This window comes from Triticum aestivum, chromosome 1B (genome assembly GCF_018294505.1).
Source record: "Triticum aestivum cultivar Chinese Spring chromosome 1B, IWGSC CS RefSeq v2.1, whole genome shotgun sequence".
In the NCBI taxonomy this organism is placed as follows: Eukaryota; Viridiplantae; Streptophyta; class Magnoliopsida; order Poales; family Poaceae; genus Triticum; species Triticum aestivum.
In genome coordinates, this window is record NC_057795.1 from 440983575 (window position 1) to 441002483 (window position 18909).

The following is an 18909-nucleotide window of genomic DNA, read 5'->3' on the forward strand; positions in this document are numbered from 1 at the left end:
GCTACATAGTAGCCCCACCGTTAGACTCCCGTGGCTAAGCGAAAGTGTTACAGCTATATAGTTCGGTTGCCTAGTTCGACGTGCGATCACCTCCTTAATGGACCAAGACGTTGGATCAAGTGTGATTACGCATATTTTTCACGAACACCCCCGCATTGTATGCGTGGGGGCTGAAGCCAACGACTGCTAACTTTCGGACTGCTTATATATATATATATATATATATATATAGTTACTATTCATCACCCAGGGTGCAGAATAGGTTATTCTTCACCCGAGGTAATCTTATGATCATTTCATAATTAAATTACGTTTCGAATTCAAATAGTTACATTCCTATTGATTCACTACGTAAAATTTGACATAAGAAAAATAAAAATATAGGTCATAAGACAAGAAAATTTGCAGTTTATGTGTATTTTAGACTATGTTTTTACGTTTGTAATTTTACATAACATAAAATATTTTTTACGGCGATTATATATTTTCTTACGGTCCTTTTTTACGTCAGAAATAAGACAAAACTTATGGAATGTAAAATTACGGTGCATTGATGGTAAAATAGAGGGGGGTGAAGAATAACTATTCCTCACCCAGGGTGACGAATAGCGCAACCCTATATATATATATATATATATATAAACGGCCGCACAGGGGACACAATAATATTTTCAGGCAAAAATTATAAATATAGCCTCATAATCAAAATAACATTGTTTTTACAATGATTCGATGTTTCACTCGAACAATATACTCTTTGAGCACTGCGCCTCTATTAAGCGGGCACCTTCCATTACCTGCTCCAAGTAGTGCTCGGCCGAATACCGGCCTCCCGCCGGATTCTGGGTCGCTATAATGGTGGCCTACATATCTGTCCAATAGGCTTTAACACGGGCAAGAGCCATTCGTGCACCCTCTATGCACGCCGACCTTCTCATGGCGTCGATCCGAGGCACGGCCCCAAGGAATTGTTGCACCAAACCAAAGTAACTGTCCGGCTTAGGCCCCTTCGACCAAAGATGGTCTATTATGGACCGCATTGCAAGTCCGGACAGCCTGTGAAGCTCCGCTACAGCAGCCATCTTCTCACTTAACGGCAGCGGGCGAGTGGGAGCATTGAATTGCGACCAGAAAAGCTTCTCCACTTCCTTATCACCTTGATCCTCGAAGAACTTGGCGGCGTCAGTCGTACTCTTCGCCAAATCCGCATACGCATCTGCCGGACTCCAGTGTCCATCCAGGGGAGCATACTTCGGATCCAAAAACTTCGTCCACAGTAAGTAGGAGCCCCCAGCCGTGATTTTACCAGCATGTTGAAGCTCCTCCCGCGCACCCCTGAGCTCGGTCCGCATCTCCTTGGTGGCATTAAGTGCCTTGTTCAGGTCGACCGAACTATCCTTATGCTCCTTTTTAAGGAGCTCATACCGGTCAGCGGCATTTTTTAACTCCACAGCCATTTCAGCTATCTTTTCCTCGCTTCGACGATGAGCAGCCTGTTCGGCTCTCAATTCCTCGGCCGCCTTTAGGGAAGCCGCATTGCTAACTCGAGCTTGTCCTTGGCCTGGGCAAGTTCCGCCCTCAGGGCTTCCACGACAGTAGCACCGTCTGCAGTCCAAGCATATTGCATTAATATTATGCCACTCTCATATTTTCCTATATAAATAAGGAAAGAAGAGCACATACCTTGTGACTCGTCAAGCCGCTCGTTCACTAGCGTGATATCAGCATCAATAGATCCAATTCACCTCTTTAGTTCTGCAACTTCAAAGGACTGTTCAGCAACCGGATCCTTAGATACCTGCACACATGTACAGCGCAATCAGTACTTACAAAATATGATCCTCCGTTTGCCACCTAGGGCGGGCAACCAGAGTCTCAGGGGCTACTATCCATATGGAGCACACCTAGCGCGTGCCTCACTGCCAAAAATGTGTATTTTTTACTACATACCTCAAAGCCTCTGAGCAGGCTCGTAAATGCCTCATTCAAACCGCTTGTAGTGGATGAAATCTTCTTAAGCACTGCGCTCATTAATGACCGGTGCTCCCCCGACAGCACAGCTCGCTCTAGAAGGCCTGTCAGTATATCCGGCCGGACATCAAACTGTGCTGAACCCTTCTCATTGCCCCCCCATGGGAGCCAAACGCTCCGGGCTCAAGGCGGCTGACGTATTAGCCTCTGGCTTCGGCAGGTCCGGACTCCTCCGTGACGACACCTCGGTATCGCCCGCTTCATGAGGTGGAGAGGTGGGTGGAGTCTCACTCTCCATCATCTCCGGAGGAAGATCCCCCGAAGACAAACTCTGTTGAGAAGAGCTGCTAGCCGGACTGCAAAAGATGAATCCTGGTTATGGATCTCGGAGAAACACAGTACCTTCTAATTAATGTTTAACTTACAGCTCGGTGGAGGGCTGGCCCGTTGGTGGGCATGATGCGGTGAGGGTGCCCGTCGGGGCAGAGCCCCCTGGTGATACCTTTTTCCCTTGCTTGGCCATCTCCTTCTCCAAGTCTTCGGAGGCGGCCCTCTTCTTCCCGTGCGGGGAGGAGGCTTTAGCCTCCCCTTTGTTGGGTTTCGTAGTGATTTCAAAAATTTTCCTACGCACACGCAAGATCATGTGATGCATAGCAACGAGGGGAGAGTATTGTCTATGTACCCAACGCAGACCGACTGCGGAAGCGATGACACGACGTAGAGGAAGTAGTCGTACGTCTTCTCGATCCAACCGATCAAGCACCGAAACTACGGCACCTCCGAGTTCGAGCACACGTTCAGCTTGATGACGATCCCCGGACTCCGATCCAGCAAAGTGTCGGGGAAGAGTTTCGTCAGCATGACGGCGTGGTGACGATCTTGATGAACTACAGCAGCAGGGCTTCACCTAAACTCCGCTACAGTATTATCGAGGAATATGGTGGCAGGGGGCACCGCACACGGCTAAGGAATAGATCACGTGGATCAACTTGTGTCAACTTGTGTGTTTTGGGGTGCCTCTACCTCAGTATATAAAGGAGCCAAGGGGGGAGAGGGGCGCCGGCCAGGGAGGAGGGCGCAGGAGGAGTCCTACTCCTACCGGGAGTAGGACTCCCCCCCCCCCAATCCTATTCCAACTAGGATTCCCAAGGGGGAAAGAGGGAGAGGGGTGGCCGGCCACCTCTCCTAGTCCTAATAGGACTAGGGGAAGGGGGGAGGCGCGCAGCCCCCTTGGGCTGCCCCTTTCTCCTTTCCACTAAGGCCCATGATGGCCCATATGGTTCCCGGGGGGTTCCGGTAACCTCCCGGTAACCCGGTAAAATCCCGATTTCACCCGGAACACTTCCGATGTCCAAAGATAGGCTTCCAATATATCAATCTTTATGTCTCGACCATTTCGAGACTCCTCGTCATGTTCGTGATCACATCCGGGACTCCGAACAACCTTCGGTACATCAAAATGCATAAACTCATAATATAACTGTCATCGTAACCTTAAGCGTGCGGACCCTACGGGTTCGAGAACAATGTAGACATGACCGAGACACGTCTCCGGTCAATAACCAATAGCGGGACCTGGATTCCCATATTGGCTCCTACATATTCTACGAAGATCTTTATCGGTCAGACCGCATAACAACATACGTTGTTCCCTTTGTCATCGGTATGTTACTTGCCCGAGATTCGATCGTCGGTATCCAATACCTAGTTCAATCTCGTTACCGGCAAGTCTCTTTACTCGTTCCGTAATACATCATCTCACAACTAACATATTAGTTGTAATGCTTGCAAGGCTTATGTGATGTGTATTACCGAGAGGGCCCAGAGATACCTCTCCGACAATCGGAGTGACAAATCCTAATCTCGAAATACGCCAACCCAACATCGACCATTGGAGACACCTGTAGTACTCCTTTATAATCACCCAGTTACGTTGTGACGTTTGGTAGTACCCAAAGTGTTCCTCCGGTAAACGGGAGTTGCATAATCTCATAGTCATAGGAACATGTATAAGTCATGAAGAAAGCAATAGCAACATACTAAACGATCAGGTGCTAAGCTAATGGAATGGGTCATGTCAATCAGATCATTCAACTAATGATGTGATCCTGTTAATCAAATAACAACTCTTTTGTCCATGGTTAGGAAACATAACCATCTTTGATTAACGAGCTAGTCAAGTAGAGGCATACTAGTGACACTATGTTTGTCTATGTATTCACGCATGTATTATGTTTCCGGTTAATACAATTCTAGCATGAATAATAAACATTTATCATGAAATAAGGAAATAAATAATAACTTTATTATTGCCTCTAGGGCATATTTCCTTCAGTCTCCCACTTGCACTAGAGTCAATAATCTAGTTCACATCGCCATGTGATTTAACACCAATATTCATATTTGTATATGATTAACACCCATAGTTCACATCGTCATGTGACCAACACCCAAAGGGTTTACTAGAGTCAATAATCTAGTTCACATCGCTATGTGATTAACACCCAAGGAGTACTAAGGTGTGATCATGTTTTGCTTGTGAGAGAATCTTAGTCAACGGGTCTGTCACATTCATATCCGCATGTATTTTGCAAATTTCTATGTCAACAATGCTCTGCATGGAGCTACTCTAGCTAATTGCTCCCACTTTCAATATGTATCTAGACTGAGACTTAGAGTCATCTAGATTAGTGTCAAACTTGCATCGGCGTAACCCTTTACGACGAACCTTTTACTTCCATAATCGAGAAACACATCCTTATTCCACTAAGGACAATTTTGACCGCTATCCAGTGATCTACTCCTAGATCACTATTGTACTCCCTTGCCAAACTCAGTGGTAGGGCATACAATAGATCTGGTATACAGCATGGCATACTTTATAGAACCTATGACTGAGGCATAGGGAATGACTTTCATTCTCTTTCTATTTTCTATCGTGGTCGGGCTTTGAGTCTTACTCAACTTCACACCTTGTAATACAGGCAAGAACTCTTTCTTTGACTGCTCCATTTTGAACTACTTCAAAATCTTGTCAAGGTATGTACTTTGTGAAAGTCCAATTAAGCGTTTTGATCTATCTCTATAGATCTTAATGCCTAATATGTAAGCAGCTTCACCGAGGTCTTTCATTGAAAAACTTTTATTCAAGTATCCCTTTATGCTATCCAGAAATTCTATATCATTTCCAATCAGTAATATGTCATCCACATATAATATCAGAAATGCTACAGAGCTCCTACTCACTTTCTTGTAAATACAGGCTTCTCCGAAAGTCTGTATAAAACCAAATGCTTTGATCACACTATCAAAACGTTTATTCCAACTCCGAGAGGCTTGCACCAGTCCATAAATGGATCGCTGGAGCTTGCACACTTTGTTAGCTCCCTTTGGATCGACAAAACCTTCCGGTTGCATCATATACAACTCTTCTTCCAGAAATCCATTCAGGAATGCAGTTTTGACATCCATCTGCCAAATTTCATAATCATAAAATGCGGCAATCGCTAACATGATTCGGACGGACTTAAGCATCGCTACGGGTGAGAAGGTCTCATCGTAGTCAATCCCTTGAACTTGCCGAAAACCTTTTGCGACAAGTCGAGCTTTGTAGACAGTAACATTACCATCAGCGTCAGTCTTCTTCTTAAAGATCCATTTATTCTCAATTGCTTGCCGATCATCGGGCAAGTCAACCAAAGTCCATACTTTGTTCTCATACATGGATCCCATCTCAGATTTCATGGCTTCTAGCCACTTTGCGGAATCTGGGCTCACCATCGCTTCTTCATAGTTCGTAGGTTCATCATGATCTAGTAGCATGACTTCCAGAACAGGATTACCGTACCACTCTGGCGCGGATCTTACTCTGGTTGATCTACGAGGTTCAGTAGTATCTTGATCTGAAGTTTCATGATCATTATCATTGGCTTCCTCACTAACTGGTGTAGGTGTCACTGAAACAGTTTTCTGTGATGAACTACTTTCCAGTAAGGGAGCAGGTACAGTTACCTCGTCAAGTTCTACTTTCCTCCCACTCACTTCTTTCGAGAGAAACTCCTTCTCTAGAAATGATCCATTCTTAGCAACGAATGTCTTGCCTTCGGATCTGTGATAGAAGGTGTACCCAACAATTTCCTTTGGGTATTCTATGAAGACACATTTCTCCGATTTGGGTTCGAGCTTATCAGGTTGAAGTTTTTTCACATAAGCATCGCAGCCCCAAACTTTAAGAAACGACAACTTAGGTTTACTGCTAAACCACAGTTCATATGTTGTCGTCTCAACGGATTTAGATGGTGCCCTTTTAATGTGAATGCAGCTGTCTCTAATGTATAACCCCAAAACAATATTGGTAAATCAGTAAGAGACATCATAGATTGCACCATATCCAATAAAGTGCGGTTAAGACGTTCGGACACACCATAACGTTGTGGTGTTCCAGGTGGCGTGAGCTGTGAAACTATTTCACATTGTTTTAATGAAGACCAAACTCGTAACTCAAATATTCGTCTTCGCGATCAGATCGCAGAAACTTTATTTTCTTGTTACGATGATTTTTCCACTTCACTCTGAAATTCTTTGAACCTTTCAACTATTTCAGACTTATGTTTCATCAAGTAGATATACTCATATCTGCTCAAATCATCTTGTGAAGGTCAGAAAATAACGATACTTGCCACGAGCATCAACACTCATTGGATCGCATACATCAGTATGTATTATTTCCAATAAGTCAGTAGCTTGTTCCATTGTTCCGGAGAACGGAGTTTTAGTCATTTTGCCCAAAAGGCACGGTTCGCAAGCATCAAGTGATTCATAATCAAGTGATTCCAAAATCCCATCAGCATGGAATTTCTTCATGCGCTTTATACCAATATGACCTGAACGGCAGTGCTACAAATAAGTTGCACTATCATTATTAACTTTGCATCTTTTGGTTTCAATATTATGATTATGTGTATCACTACGATCGAGATCCAACGAACTATTTTCATTGGGTGTGTAACCATATAAGGTTTTATTCATGTAAACAGAACAATAATTTATTCTCTTACTTAAATGAATAACTGTATTACAATAAACATGATCAAATCATATTCATGCTCAACGCAAACACCAAATAACACTTATTCAGGTTCAACACTAATCCCGAAAGTATAGGGAGTGTGCGATGATGATCATATCAATCTTGGAACCACTTCCAACACACATCGTCACTTCACCCTTAACTAGTCTCTGTTTATTCTGCAACTCCCGTTTCGAGTTACTAATCTTAGCAACTGAACTAGTATCAAATACTGAGGGGTTGCTATAAACACTAGTAAAGTACACATCAATAACATGTATATCAAATATACTTATGTTCACTTTGTCATCCTTATTATCTGCCAATCACTTGGGGTAGTTCTGCTTCCAGTGACCAGTCCCTTTGCAGTAGAAACACTTAGTCTCAGGCTTAGGACCAGACTTGGGCTTCTTCACTTGAGCAGCAACTTGCTTGCTGTTCTTCTTGAAGTTCCCCTTCTTCCCTCTGCCCTTTTCTTGAAACTAGTGGTCTTGTCTACCATCAACACTTGATGTTTTTCTCGATTTCTACCTTCGTTAATTTCTGCATTACGAAGAGCTTGGGAATCGTTTTCGTTATCCCTTGCATATCATAGTTCATCACGAAGTTCTACTAACTTGGTGATGGTGACTAGAGAATTCTGTCAATCACTATCTTATCTGGAAGATTAACTCCCACTTGATTCAAGCGATTGTAGTACTCAGACAATCTGGGCACATGCTCACTAGTTGAGCGATTCTCCTCCATCTTTTAGCTATAGAACTTGTTGGAGACTTCATATCTCTCAACTCGGGTATTTGCTTGAAATATTAACTTCAACTCCTGGAACATCTCATATGCTCCATGACGTTCAAAACGTCTTTGAAGTCCCGATTTCTAAGCCGTTAAGCATGGTGCACTAAACTATCAAGTAGTCATCATATTGAGCTAGCCAGACATTCATAACGTCTGCATCTGCTCCTGCAATAGGTCTATCACCTAGCGGTGCATTAAGGACATAATTCTTCTGTGCAGCAATGAGGATAAACCTCAGATCACGGATCCAATCCGCATCATTGCTACTAACATTTTTCAACACAATTTTCTCTAGGAACATATCAAAATAAACATATGCAAGCAACAACGCGAGCTATTGATCTACAACATAATTTACAAAATACTACCAGGACTAAGTTCATGATAAATTAAAGTTCAATTAATCATATTACTTAAGAACTCCCACTTAGATAGACATCCCTCTAATCCTCTAAGTGATCACGTGATCCAAATCAACTAAACCATGTTCGATCATCACGTGAGATGGAGTAGTTTTCAATGGTGAACATCGTTTATGTTGATCATATCTACTATATGATTCACGCTCGACCTTTCGGTCTCCGTCTTCCGAGGCCATATCTGCATATGCTAGGCTCGTCAAGTTTAACCTGAGTATTCTGCGTGTGCAAAAACTGGCTTGCACCCGTTGTAGATGGACGTAGAGCTTATCACACCCGATCATCACGTGGTGTCTGGGCACGACGAACTTTGGCAACGGTGCATACTCAGGGAGAACACTTCTTGATAATTTAGTGAGAGATCATCTTATAATGCTACCGTCAATCAAAGCAAGATAAGATGCATAAAAAGATAAACATCACATGCAATCAATATAAGTGATATGATATGGCCATCATCATCTTGTGCTTGTGATCTCCATCTCCGAAGCACCGTCATGATCACCATCGTCACCGGCGCGACACCTTGATCTCCATCGTAGCATCGTTGTCGTCTTGCCAATCTTATGCTTTCATGACTATCACTACCGTTTAGTAATAAAGTAAAGCATTACATCGCGATTGCATTGCATACAATAAAGCGACAACCATATGGCTCCTGCCAGTTGCCGATAACTTGGTTACAAAACATGATCATCTCATACAATAAAATTCAGCATCATGCCTTGACCATATCACATCACAACATGCCCTGCAAAAACAAGTTAGACGTCCTCTACTTTGTTGTTGCATGTTTTACGTGGCTGCTACGGGCTTAAGTAAGAACCAATCTCACCTACGCATCAAAACCACAACGATAGTTTGTCAAATAGACTCCGTTTTAACCTTCGCAAGGACCGGGCGTAGCCATACTTGGTTCAACTAAAGTTGGAGAGACAGTCGCCCGCAAGCCATCTCTGTGCAAAGTACGTCGAGGGAACCGGTCTCGCGTAAGCGTACGCGTAAGGTTGGTCTGGGTCGTCTCGTCCAACAATACCGCCGAACCAAAGTATGACATGCTGGTAGGCAGTATGACTTGTATCGTCCACAACTCACTTGTGTTCTACTCGTGCATATAACATCAACATCAATAACCTAGGCTCGGATGCCACTGTTGGGTTTCGTAGTGATTTCAAAAAATTTCCTACGCACACGCAAGATCATGTGATGCATAGCAACGAGGGGAGAGTATTGTCTACGTACCCAACGCAGACCGACTGCGGAAGCGATGACACGACGTAGAGGAAGTAGTCGTACGTCTTCTCGATCCAACCGATCAAGCACCGTGTCGGGGAAGAGTTTCGTCAGCACGACGGCGTGGTGACGATCTTGATGAACTACAGCAGCAGGGCTTCACCTAAACTCCGCTACAGTATTATCGAGGAATATGGTGGCAGGGGGCACCGCACACGGCTAAGGAATAGATCACGTGGATCAACTTGTGTCAACTTGTGTGTTTTGGGGTGCCTCTACCTCAGTATATAAAGGAGCCAAGGGGGGAGAGGGGCGCCGGCCAGGGAGGAGGGCGCAGGAGGAGTCCTACTCCTACCGGGAGTAGGACTCCCCCCCCCCAATCCTATTCCAACTAGGATTCCCAAGGGGGAAAGAGGGAGAGGGGTGGCCGGCCACCTCTCCTAGTCCTAATAGGACTAGGGGAAGGGGGGAGGCGCGCAGCCCCCTTGGGCTGCCCCTTTCTCCTTTCCACTAAGGCCCATGATGGCCCATATGGTTCCCGGGGGGTTCCGGTAACCTCCCGGTAACCCGGTAAAATCCCGATTTCACCCGGAACACTTCCGATGTCCAAACATAGGCTTCCAATATATCAATCTTTATGTCTCGACCATTTCGAGACTCCTCGTCATGTCCGTGATCACATCCGGGACTCCGAACAACCTTAGGTACATCAAAATGCATAAACTCATAATATAACTGTCATCGTAACCTTAAGCGTGCGGACCCTACGGGTTCGAGAACAATGTAGACATGACCGAGACACGTCTCCGGTCAATAACCAATAGCGGGACCTAGATGCCCATATTGGCTCCTACATATTCTACGAAGATCTTTATCGGTCAGACCGCATAACAACATACGTTGTTCCCTTTGTCATCGGTATGTTACTTGCCCGAGATTCGATCGTCGGTATCCAATACCTAGTTCAATCTCGTTACCGGCAAGTCTCTTTACTCGTTCCGTAATACATCATCTCACAACTAACATATTAGTTGTAATGCTTGCAAGGCTTATGTGATGTGTATTACCGAGAGGGCCCAGAGATACCTCTTCGACAATCGGAGTGACAAATCCTAATCTCGAAATACGCCAACCCAACATCAACCATTGGAGACACCTGTAGTACTCCTTTATAATCACCCAGTTACGTTGTGATGTTTGGTAGTACCCAAAGTGTTCCTCCGGTAAACGGGAGTTGCATAATCTCATAGTCATAGGAACATGTATAAGTCATGAAGAAAGCAATAGCAACATACTAAACGATCAGGTGCTAAGCTAATGGAATGGGTCATGTCAATCAGATCATTCAACTAATGATGTGATCCTGTTAATCAAATAACAACTCTTTTGTCCATGGTTAGGAAACATAACCATCTTTGATTAACGAGCTAGTCAAGTAGAGGCATACTAGTGACACTATGTTTGTCTATGTATTCACACATGTATTATGTTTCCGGTTAATACAATTCTAGCATGAATAATAAACATTTATCATGAAATAAGGAAATAAATAATAACTTTATTATTGCCTCTAGGGCATATTTCCTTCACCCTTCCCGACTATCCTCCTCAGGGGAGGTAACAATTCCCCCGGTTTGGATGTGCAGCGTGTGAAGTTCGGCTTCCCTGTTCTTCCCCTTGTCCTTCCCTGAGGGCATTCTTCTGAGCACTCGGTCAAGCATCTTGGCAATGGTTGGACTAGGCGAGCCTTCAGGAAGTGGCGCCGGACACCTGATTCTCTCCGCCTTGCTGAGCCATTCCTGGCCACGGATGATTTTCAGAATAACAACTATGTCAAATATAAAACATAGTGTCCGGTATCAAGGTTACTTACTTGGGTATCTAGGCGATTGCAGCTTAGGCCCGCATCCACGATGGTGTTCGGACACTCTACTTGAGGTACGAAGAATAATTTGCACATCCCTTCGAGCTTCAGACCGAAGAAGTGCTTAACAGTCCGCGAACCCTCTGGATTGAACTCCCACATCCGGAGAGGCCGGCGTTGGCACGACAACATCTGTAAGATTAACATCACTTGAATTATGCTGACAAGATTAATGTCCCTCTCAAGAAGCTCCCGGATGCGATTTTGCAGTACTGGTACATCGCCAGCGGGCCCCCAATTCCGTCCTACGTCGGTCCAAGACGCTAGTTGTGATGGAGGGCCCGGGCGGAACTCGGGGCGGCTACCCACTTTGTGCCTCTGGGAGCTGTGGCATAAAACCACCTCCGCTACCATACATCGGATACTTCTGGGAAAGAACCCTCTAGCCATGGGGCATCGGCGTTCCTGCTTATTATGGCACCTCCGCACTCCACATGTCGCCCCTCGATCATCTTCGGCTTCACATTAAAAGTCTTGAGCCATAAGCCGAAGTGTGGAGTGACGTGGAGAAAGGCCTCACATACAATGATGAATGATGAGATATGGAGGATAGCGTCTGGAGCTAGATCATGAAAATCCAACCCGTAATAGAACATGAGCCCCCTCACAAAGGGATCGAGGGTGAGGCCCAAGCCGCGGAGGAAGTGAGGAACAAACACGACGCTCTCATTGGGCTCTGGTGTAGGGATGACCTGCCTTGGAGCGGGAAGCCTATGCTGGATGTCGGCGGTTAGGTATCCGACCTCCCTAAGCCTCGCAATGTCCTCCTCTTGAATCGAGGAGGCCACCCACCGGCCTTCAGGGTTGGATCCGGATATATTGGAGGATCTGGGGTGTTTGGGCTTAGGTCTCGGGTGTTAGAACTCGAGGTGCGAGAAGGCGCGAGGAAGGTGGAAAAGAGGCATAGGCCTCGCCCCCTTTATAAAGGGGGTGAATATCAAGAGTTCTCAGTGTGACCGCTTGAGGCTTATCTAGAAACACACGGAGTCATACCAACGGTCATCGTGGGGTCACGCACGCCCTTATTGATGAAAGATCCCGTAATAAGAGGAACACGATCTCTGCTTTGGCAGGACGTGCCAATAAAACCGCCTCGCAGCGCGAGTCGGGGTGGGGCGAGAAATGCCGGTTCGTGTTGGACCAGGCCACGATGCAAGGGCACGACGTACAAAGATTGCCAGGGGATCAGATTTATGCTATGTTCCCTACAATGGTATGTGAAGATCGTCTCGCAGATCCGGACACGGTCTAAGTATTTGATAATTACTTTGGAGTATTCGGAGATGGAACCCGCCTTGCAATGCTGAAGACAAGACTGCGCGCCAGACTCATTGTCATTGAAGCCTGGTTCAGGGGCTACTGAGGGAGTCCTGGATTAGGGGGTATCCGGACAGCCGAACTATATACATCGTCCGGACTATTGGAGCGTGAAGATACAAGACTCAAGACTCCGGACCGTGTCCGGATGGGACTCTCCTTTGCTGGAAGGCAAGCTTGGCGATCCAGATATTGTATTTCCTTCCTTGTAACCAACTCCATGTAAACCCTAGCCCTCTCCGGTGTCTATATAAACCGGAGAGGTTGGTCCTTAGAAGGCCGGTCACAATTACAATCATAATCATCATAGGCTAGCTTCTAGGGTTTAGCCTCCACGATCTCGTGGTAGATCTACTCTTGTACTACTCATATCTTCAATATTAATCAGGCAGGAAGTAGGGTTTTACCTCCATCGAGAGGGCCCGAACCTGGGTAAACATTGTGTCCCTTGCTTCCTATTACCATCAGCCTAAGACGCCCAGATCGGGACCCCCCTACCCGAGATCCGCCGGTTTTGACACCGACAACAACCTCCTCGACGACATGGAGGACACCGACCCCAAGTCCAGTGCCTCTGCTCCTGCTGCTGTCTCGTACGTGTTCTTATCTTTCTTGATAGAAGTCCTGCAACAGTTCCTTGTTCTAGTGTTTGCCCTAGACATGTTAGGCTCTACTTCATATATGCATCTTCATCTACTGTCTGCTCTAGAGATGATCGGTTCTAGCTCATATATGCAGATATTATTTACCTTCTCTTTGTCAAATCGCATGGCTTGTTTTATCACTGATATACTAGTCATGCTTTATCTAGTATTTCTGTTAATAAAATCATTCGGTAAATTGCTCATATTTCCAACAGATTCAACAATCCACTCTTGTACACACATTTGCTTCTCCATTTGTAAAATCCTATTTGGGTCGCAATATTGTAAAACCACCTCAATTAGTATGAAAAATGTAGGATTTGTTTGTCATGACATATTGAATCCTACAAAAACATTTTTTTGCGGAGTGAATCCTACAAAAAATTAAAATACATGAATGAATCTATTATAAAAGTTGTTTAGTTGCACCGTAGGTTAAGGCAATTCCTATATGAAATTTCTTTGAACCGAAAAAGGCTCTAAATTCCTACATGACAAACAAATCTATAAGCTTGTGTGCGTGAGTCGTTGTTGCTAGGATGTGTTCATTACTGAAACCGAGAAACGAAAACCTCCCGGGGTCAGCTAATTACGTGTACATCCTGAATCTCCTCAAACGACTGTTGGATCTGAGATCCAACGGTCCAGGTCCTTCTAGCGCGTGGGAGCATATGAGCTGCCAAAGCACTTGATGTTTTTCCCTATACTACTGGTTAGGTCCACTCTATTTTCTGCTTTGGACACGTCTTCTCGTGGGCTCAGCATAAATGCATAGTACTACTCGCTAGGAGGCTTGGCTTCCTGCCGAGAGAGCCTAGCTAAGGCTACCTGTTGTCCATCGGTGACCATACATGCGCTGACCTGCGCCGCTGCCCGGCCCTGATTCCTCTTCCGTTAGCCGGCTGTAGCAATGCCATGCCGCTGGGCTGATAGCCTGGCCTGCCATCGGCTTGACGTGACAAGACTCCTGTAAGCTAACCAGCCGGCCATAGCTGCACTTGCTCGCGCGATTGGAGGAGCAATGTCTCTCCCTCCCCCGTGGGCTATATGGCCGGCCCTGCCGTGCTACACGGTCGTAGGTGATGTATCGCTTCCAGGAGGGTGAAATGAAATCACGGGGGTGATTATCCGCTGAAATCACGATCTGGTGAGGCTTAATTCAGGTTGTGACAGAGAGTCGTTTGTTGAAGTTCACACCATTCCCCAGTCTTCCTTAAGATCCCTCTAACTCCAAGGCTCTACCATGAGGAAAAAGGAGTAGCAGAGAGACCTGTTGCCTGATCTTACAGGAGCTCAGTGAAACAGGCATGCCCCTACGATGTCCAGGATTAGGCATTCAGACTATGACAACTCCTAGTTTCGCTCTAACATTTCTTTCGAGAAAGCAAAGGCTGAATTTCTGAGCTCTACAGTCCTGCTCCATTTACTCGCTTCCCAGTTCTCTTCATGTGGGCCCTCTATTAAACCCACTGCTGTCTCACCACAGCCTCGGATCCCCCATGTCCTTGAGACGCCACCATTATAACTGTCAAAGTGTACAGCCCATACCATGCTGCTAGTTCTACTGCCTGTTTGTTACCACAACAGACAAAGCTCATGCTCGGCTGCTCAAGTTGCTTGTTGCACTTTGCTCAAACATGGATTTCTCGCATTTGCTGCCTCTATCCTAACAAGCTGTACCAGCAGCAGTAGATGTCTTGAGCTGTGGATGCAAAATCTCTGCTTGAGCATGGTGGCCTCTGGTCATGGTCATGGTCATGCTGCACCATGCCCCAGGCCAAAGCCGGTCTTGCCATGCAGATGCAGTGGCCTCTGCGGCATTATAAATGCACTTTGCCATGTTGGCTTCAGCATATCCTGCCGTGCCAAAAGGTGAATCTAGAGTTGCTTTTGCTGGGTGGTTGCTCTGGTCAGGCCATTCAATGAGGAAGAGGACAGTGTCAAACTCGAGCCTTCTCTTGTTTCCCTTTTCTGAACGCACGAAAAATGAATTAAGAGGGGACAAGTCAGGGTAAATCACAAATGGTGAAATTTGATGATCATGATCAGGTTAATGCGTGGAAAGTGTTGTCTCGATTCGATGGCAATCAGAAGCAGCATGTGTCACTTCGGTCTTTACAGTCCTGTCAATCCACATCATGCAGGTTTCTTACGTGACATAAAACACTGATTCAGTTAAGCCAGTCTCTTTTTCTTTTTGGAGCTGGCAGTTAAGTCAGTCTTGACATGAACATGTTGACCAAAACTGTGATTGCCAAATCATCACATTCCAACCAACTCTCATGCAATAGAATCACGAGCTCATGACAAACTACCGTTCTTTGAACGGACTTGTGGGCAGTATCTTTTGCCAAGTTTGAGAGAAATTCAGGATTCATGCCAAGGCAGTCATCTCACTACATTTGGCAAATAATTTACATCTACATACACCAAGAAAATGAAAAGAGGAAAGAGAAACCTGACCAGTTAAAGGCACTGATGGTCAGGTTGCCTTAACAATTTTACAAAGTTGGGTCATTACAAGCACACGAATGTCACCTTACAAACTGCTTCGAGCCTGGACGTGTGATGAACATCAGAACCTCGTGATGTTTCTACTAGTAGCACAATCTACTAACTATCCTTAGATAGACTCAACTAACTGCAATTAACTTGACGGTAAATTAAGGTTAAGCCGATTCTTACAACTCCCTCACATCACGCTGCAGGAGTTGGCATTGTCGTCGCTGAAAATATCGGCGTAGGAGTAGCGCGCCGGCGAAGCCGCGCCTATCTGCGGCGCCCAAGGCGACGGCTGCGAGTAGTGGCAGCACGGTGGGTACGTGTACGGGAGCTCCTGCGGCGGCAGGGACCTCGCGCCTGGCGCTGCCGTCGCCGGCGCGGCGGCGTAGTAAGCCGCGCTCGCGCTCGGCCGCACCATGGTGTAGCTCAGGACGTGCACCGGGGGCGGCTGCTGCTGCTGCTGCAGGTGTGGTGGCGAGTGGCAAGTGTGGCTGCCTTGGTCCGATGCTGCCGCCACCGCCACCGTGGCGATGGCATCGACTGGTTTCTCCTCCTGCCGCAGCTGCTTCCGCTTCCTCTGGGTGCCGTTGCATTGTTCCGCCGTGGGCTCCTTGCTGCGATGGCTGACAGCGTCGTCGGCGTCGGCGTCCGTATTGGTGCTCTCCGTGTCGTCTTGAGCCGGCTTCACGGTCTCGCGAGCGACTTTGTTGGGATCTTCTTCAGGGGTGGCCTTGGAGTTGCTCTGCTCTGCGGCGCTTGTCGCCGCGTCGCCGGACGCCGGCTTGTGGGCGGTGCCAGTGCCACCGGGCTTGTCTGGCTGGATGGCGTCGTTCTTGGTTTCTCCGGGTCTCTGGGTTCCTACGGCCAGTTGCTGCTGCTGCTGCTCCGGCCACTGCTGGGCGTGCTTGCCCGACCTGCGGAGCCTCTTCAGCAAAGCGTCGGCGCTGACGTTCCCGGTGACGGCGACCGTCACCTTGTTGCTCCGGGCGTCGATGTCGCATCTGTACACGCCTTCAGAAAAAGGCGAATCTATGGAATGAGAGGAAAATCCCTTTCACAGGAGCAAGCAAAATAGATGGACAAGTGAAGACAGAGTGAAAATGTTGGAGAGCCGACGACACACCATCGACGCCCTGCAGCACTTTCTTCACCTTCTTCTTGCATCCCTCGCAGTGGATGGACACCCGGAGCACCAGAGTCTGCACGCCGAGAAATCAAGGAGGCCTGGAGGGTAAGACTCGAGTAACAACACGGCGAGCGAGAGTGACAGTGCTGGGTTTGGGAGAGGTACCTTGCACTGCAGAGGTTCTGTTGCCATGAGGACGGTCTGTTCGGTGAGGAGCGAAGGAAGGTGGAGGGGAAGAGGGAGAAAGGGGAAGTAACGCCGGATTGTTGGAAGTGAGGGTTTGATTGATGCTGCCTCTGCGGTTGGGTTCGGGAGATATATCGGCCGTGTTTGGTCACTTGCAGATGGAGTGAAATGCATGAACGGAAGAACCCATCACATATGACAGGTGGGGCCCGCTCGTTGTGCGTTGACTAGTCCTCCGCCATCACCACCATCCCTTCCCTCGGGCAGCCATCCCATCCTCTCTCCCAGGCCAACTCCACCGCGCGACCCCAAACGGACGTTCGTTTTGTCCGGATTATATCCGTTTGGGCAGGGCGATGGGGTCGTGTCCGGGCCTGTCCTAGGATGCGATGGCCGTGCGTCCAGCGCGCGGCCGCATCCTTTTACTCCATCCTGTCCGCCTTCATTTTCAAATAAGAACGTTTCAAATACTAGCGGTCGGCCTAGTTCATGCCAGCGGTCCTAGTTCACGTCCGGCAACAAAGCCAGCGGCCTACACGTCCTCGCCGGTAACACAGTCGGCCTCCAAAATCAATAGTTTTGTTCGCCGGCAACACAGCCAGCGGCCGGCAACACAACCGGCCTTCAAAATGAATCAGGTTCTCGCCGGCACACAGCCAGCGGCCCAGCAGGCGGCACCCATGCCAGCCTCCAAAAAAGAATGGCCACGGCCGATCGGACGACCTAGTTCAGGTCGTCGGCGTCGAACATCTCCTTCTGCCTGGCCTTGAACCAGCTCCTCGTCTTGTCGCTCATCTTGGTCAAGTCCACGCTCATGATCGCAAGGGCGACCTCCTTCGCTTTGGTTGCAGCATTGGTGGCCTCGATGTCGAGCTGCCTCTGCCTGGCCTTGACGTTCTCGGCCTCGATGTCGAGCTGCCTTTGCCGCGCCGCCTCCTCCATGTCGATCTTCCGTCTCTTGGCCGCCTCCTCCATCTCAAGCTTCTGCCTTTGAAGCTCTAGGTATTGCTTCATTTGCTCGTCCTTGCTTTGCCGCTTCTTCTCATCCCTCACATCCTTTTAAGACATCATGCCATGCAACGTCTCATGCAAGGCCATGGATGAGGCATCACGTATGTCGTCCACCTTGGAGTTGGTCTTGCCCCTCGGCCTCTTGGACGCCTCGCCATCCCCATCTCCGGCTAACTTGGCCGTCTTCTTGCCTCTCTTCCTTTGAAGCTCACGGTATTGATCCTTGAACTTAGGACAATTGTTGATGATCGTCCAACAGTGCGTAAGAGTTGTGCCGGGCCTTGAATGCTTCCAAAGATTGAAATGCCTACACCACAAGATCAATAAGAATTGGCATGCAAACATATACAAGGTCGAACACTTGGCCGTAGCAAGGAAAGGACTAGGATGAGGAGAGCATACCATTCCCCAATGCCGAGACCACTCACGGGCCGTGCTTCAACGCTCTCAAATGCGGCACAATATTTGTTGCACTCTTTTTGGATGAACAACCACCTCTTTTGAATCGAGCTGATGCCACGGTTGCTTGTGATTTGGTAGGGCTCAAACATCTTCCTTTCATGGAAAATTTTGTGGACTCTCGTCCAAAAAACTATGCCCTTTTGTTGCGCGTCCGTCCTCGGATCTTGGCTAATCCCCATCCAACATTGGTAAATCAACTTGTCCTCATCTTGTGTATATGAACCGATGCGAATGCTCTTCCTCCTATTTTA

At 47.2% G+C, this 18909-nt stretch overlaps 1 protein-coding gene across 2 annotated transcripts; it reads right to left on the reverse strand.

The window, feature by feature from the left end:
• Nucleotides 1–15819: 15819 nt before the first annotated feature.
• LOC123092377 (heavy metal-associated isoprenylated plant protein 35) lies at nucleotides 15820–17339 on the reverse strand. 2 transcript variants are annotated; one of them, XM_044514153.1, is made up of 3 exons: nucleotides 17165–17339; nucleotides 17025–17072; nucleotides 15820–16884 (listed from the first exon to the last, which is right to left on the reverse strand). In XM_044514153.1, the coding sequence occupies exons 2-3, from the start codon at nucleotides 17035–17037 to the stop codon at nucleotides 16064–16066; spliced, it is 834 nt and encodes a 277-aa protein (XP_044370088.1). In that variant the 5' UTR covers nucleotides 17038–17072; nucleotides 17165–17339; the 3' UTR covers nucleotides 15820–16063. The 2 variants fall into 2 exon arrangements, with proteins under 2 accessions (XP_044370088.1, XP_044370083.1); XM_044514148.1 differs by having other exon boundaries at nucleotides 16997–17072; nucleotides 17165–17333.
• Nucleotides 17340–18909: the final 1570 nt, after the last annotated feature.

Coding starts and splice junctions, on each gene's coding strand:
- LOC123092377 (XM_044514148.1), bottom strand. CDS start 17,191: ATGGCAACAGAACCTCTGCAGTGCAAG. Junction 17,073..17,164: donor CAGAACCTCTGCAGTGCAAG/GTACCTCTCCCA, acceptor CTCGGCGTGCAG/ACTCTGGTGCTCCGGGTGTC. Junction 16,885..16,996: donor AGTGCTGCAGGGCGTCGATG/GTGTGTCGTCGG, acceptor CTTTTTCTGAAG/GCGTGTACAGATGCGACATC.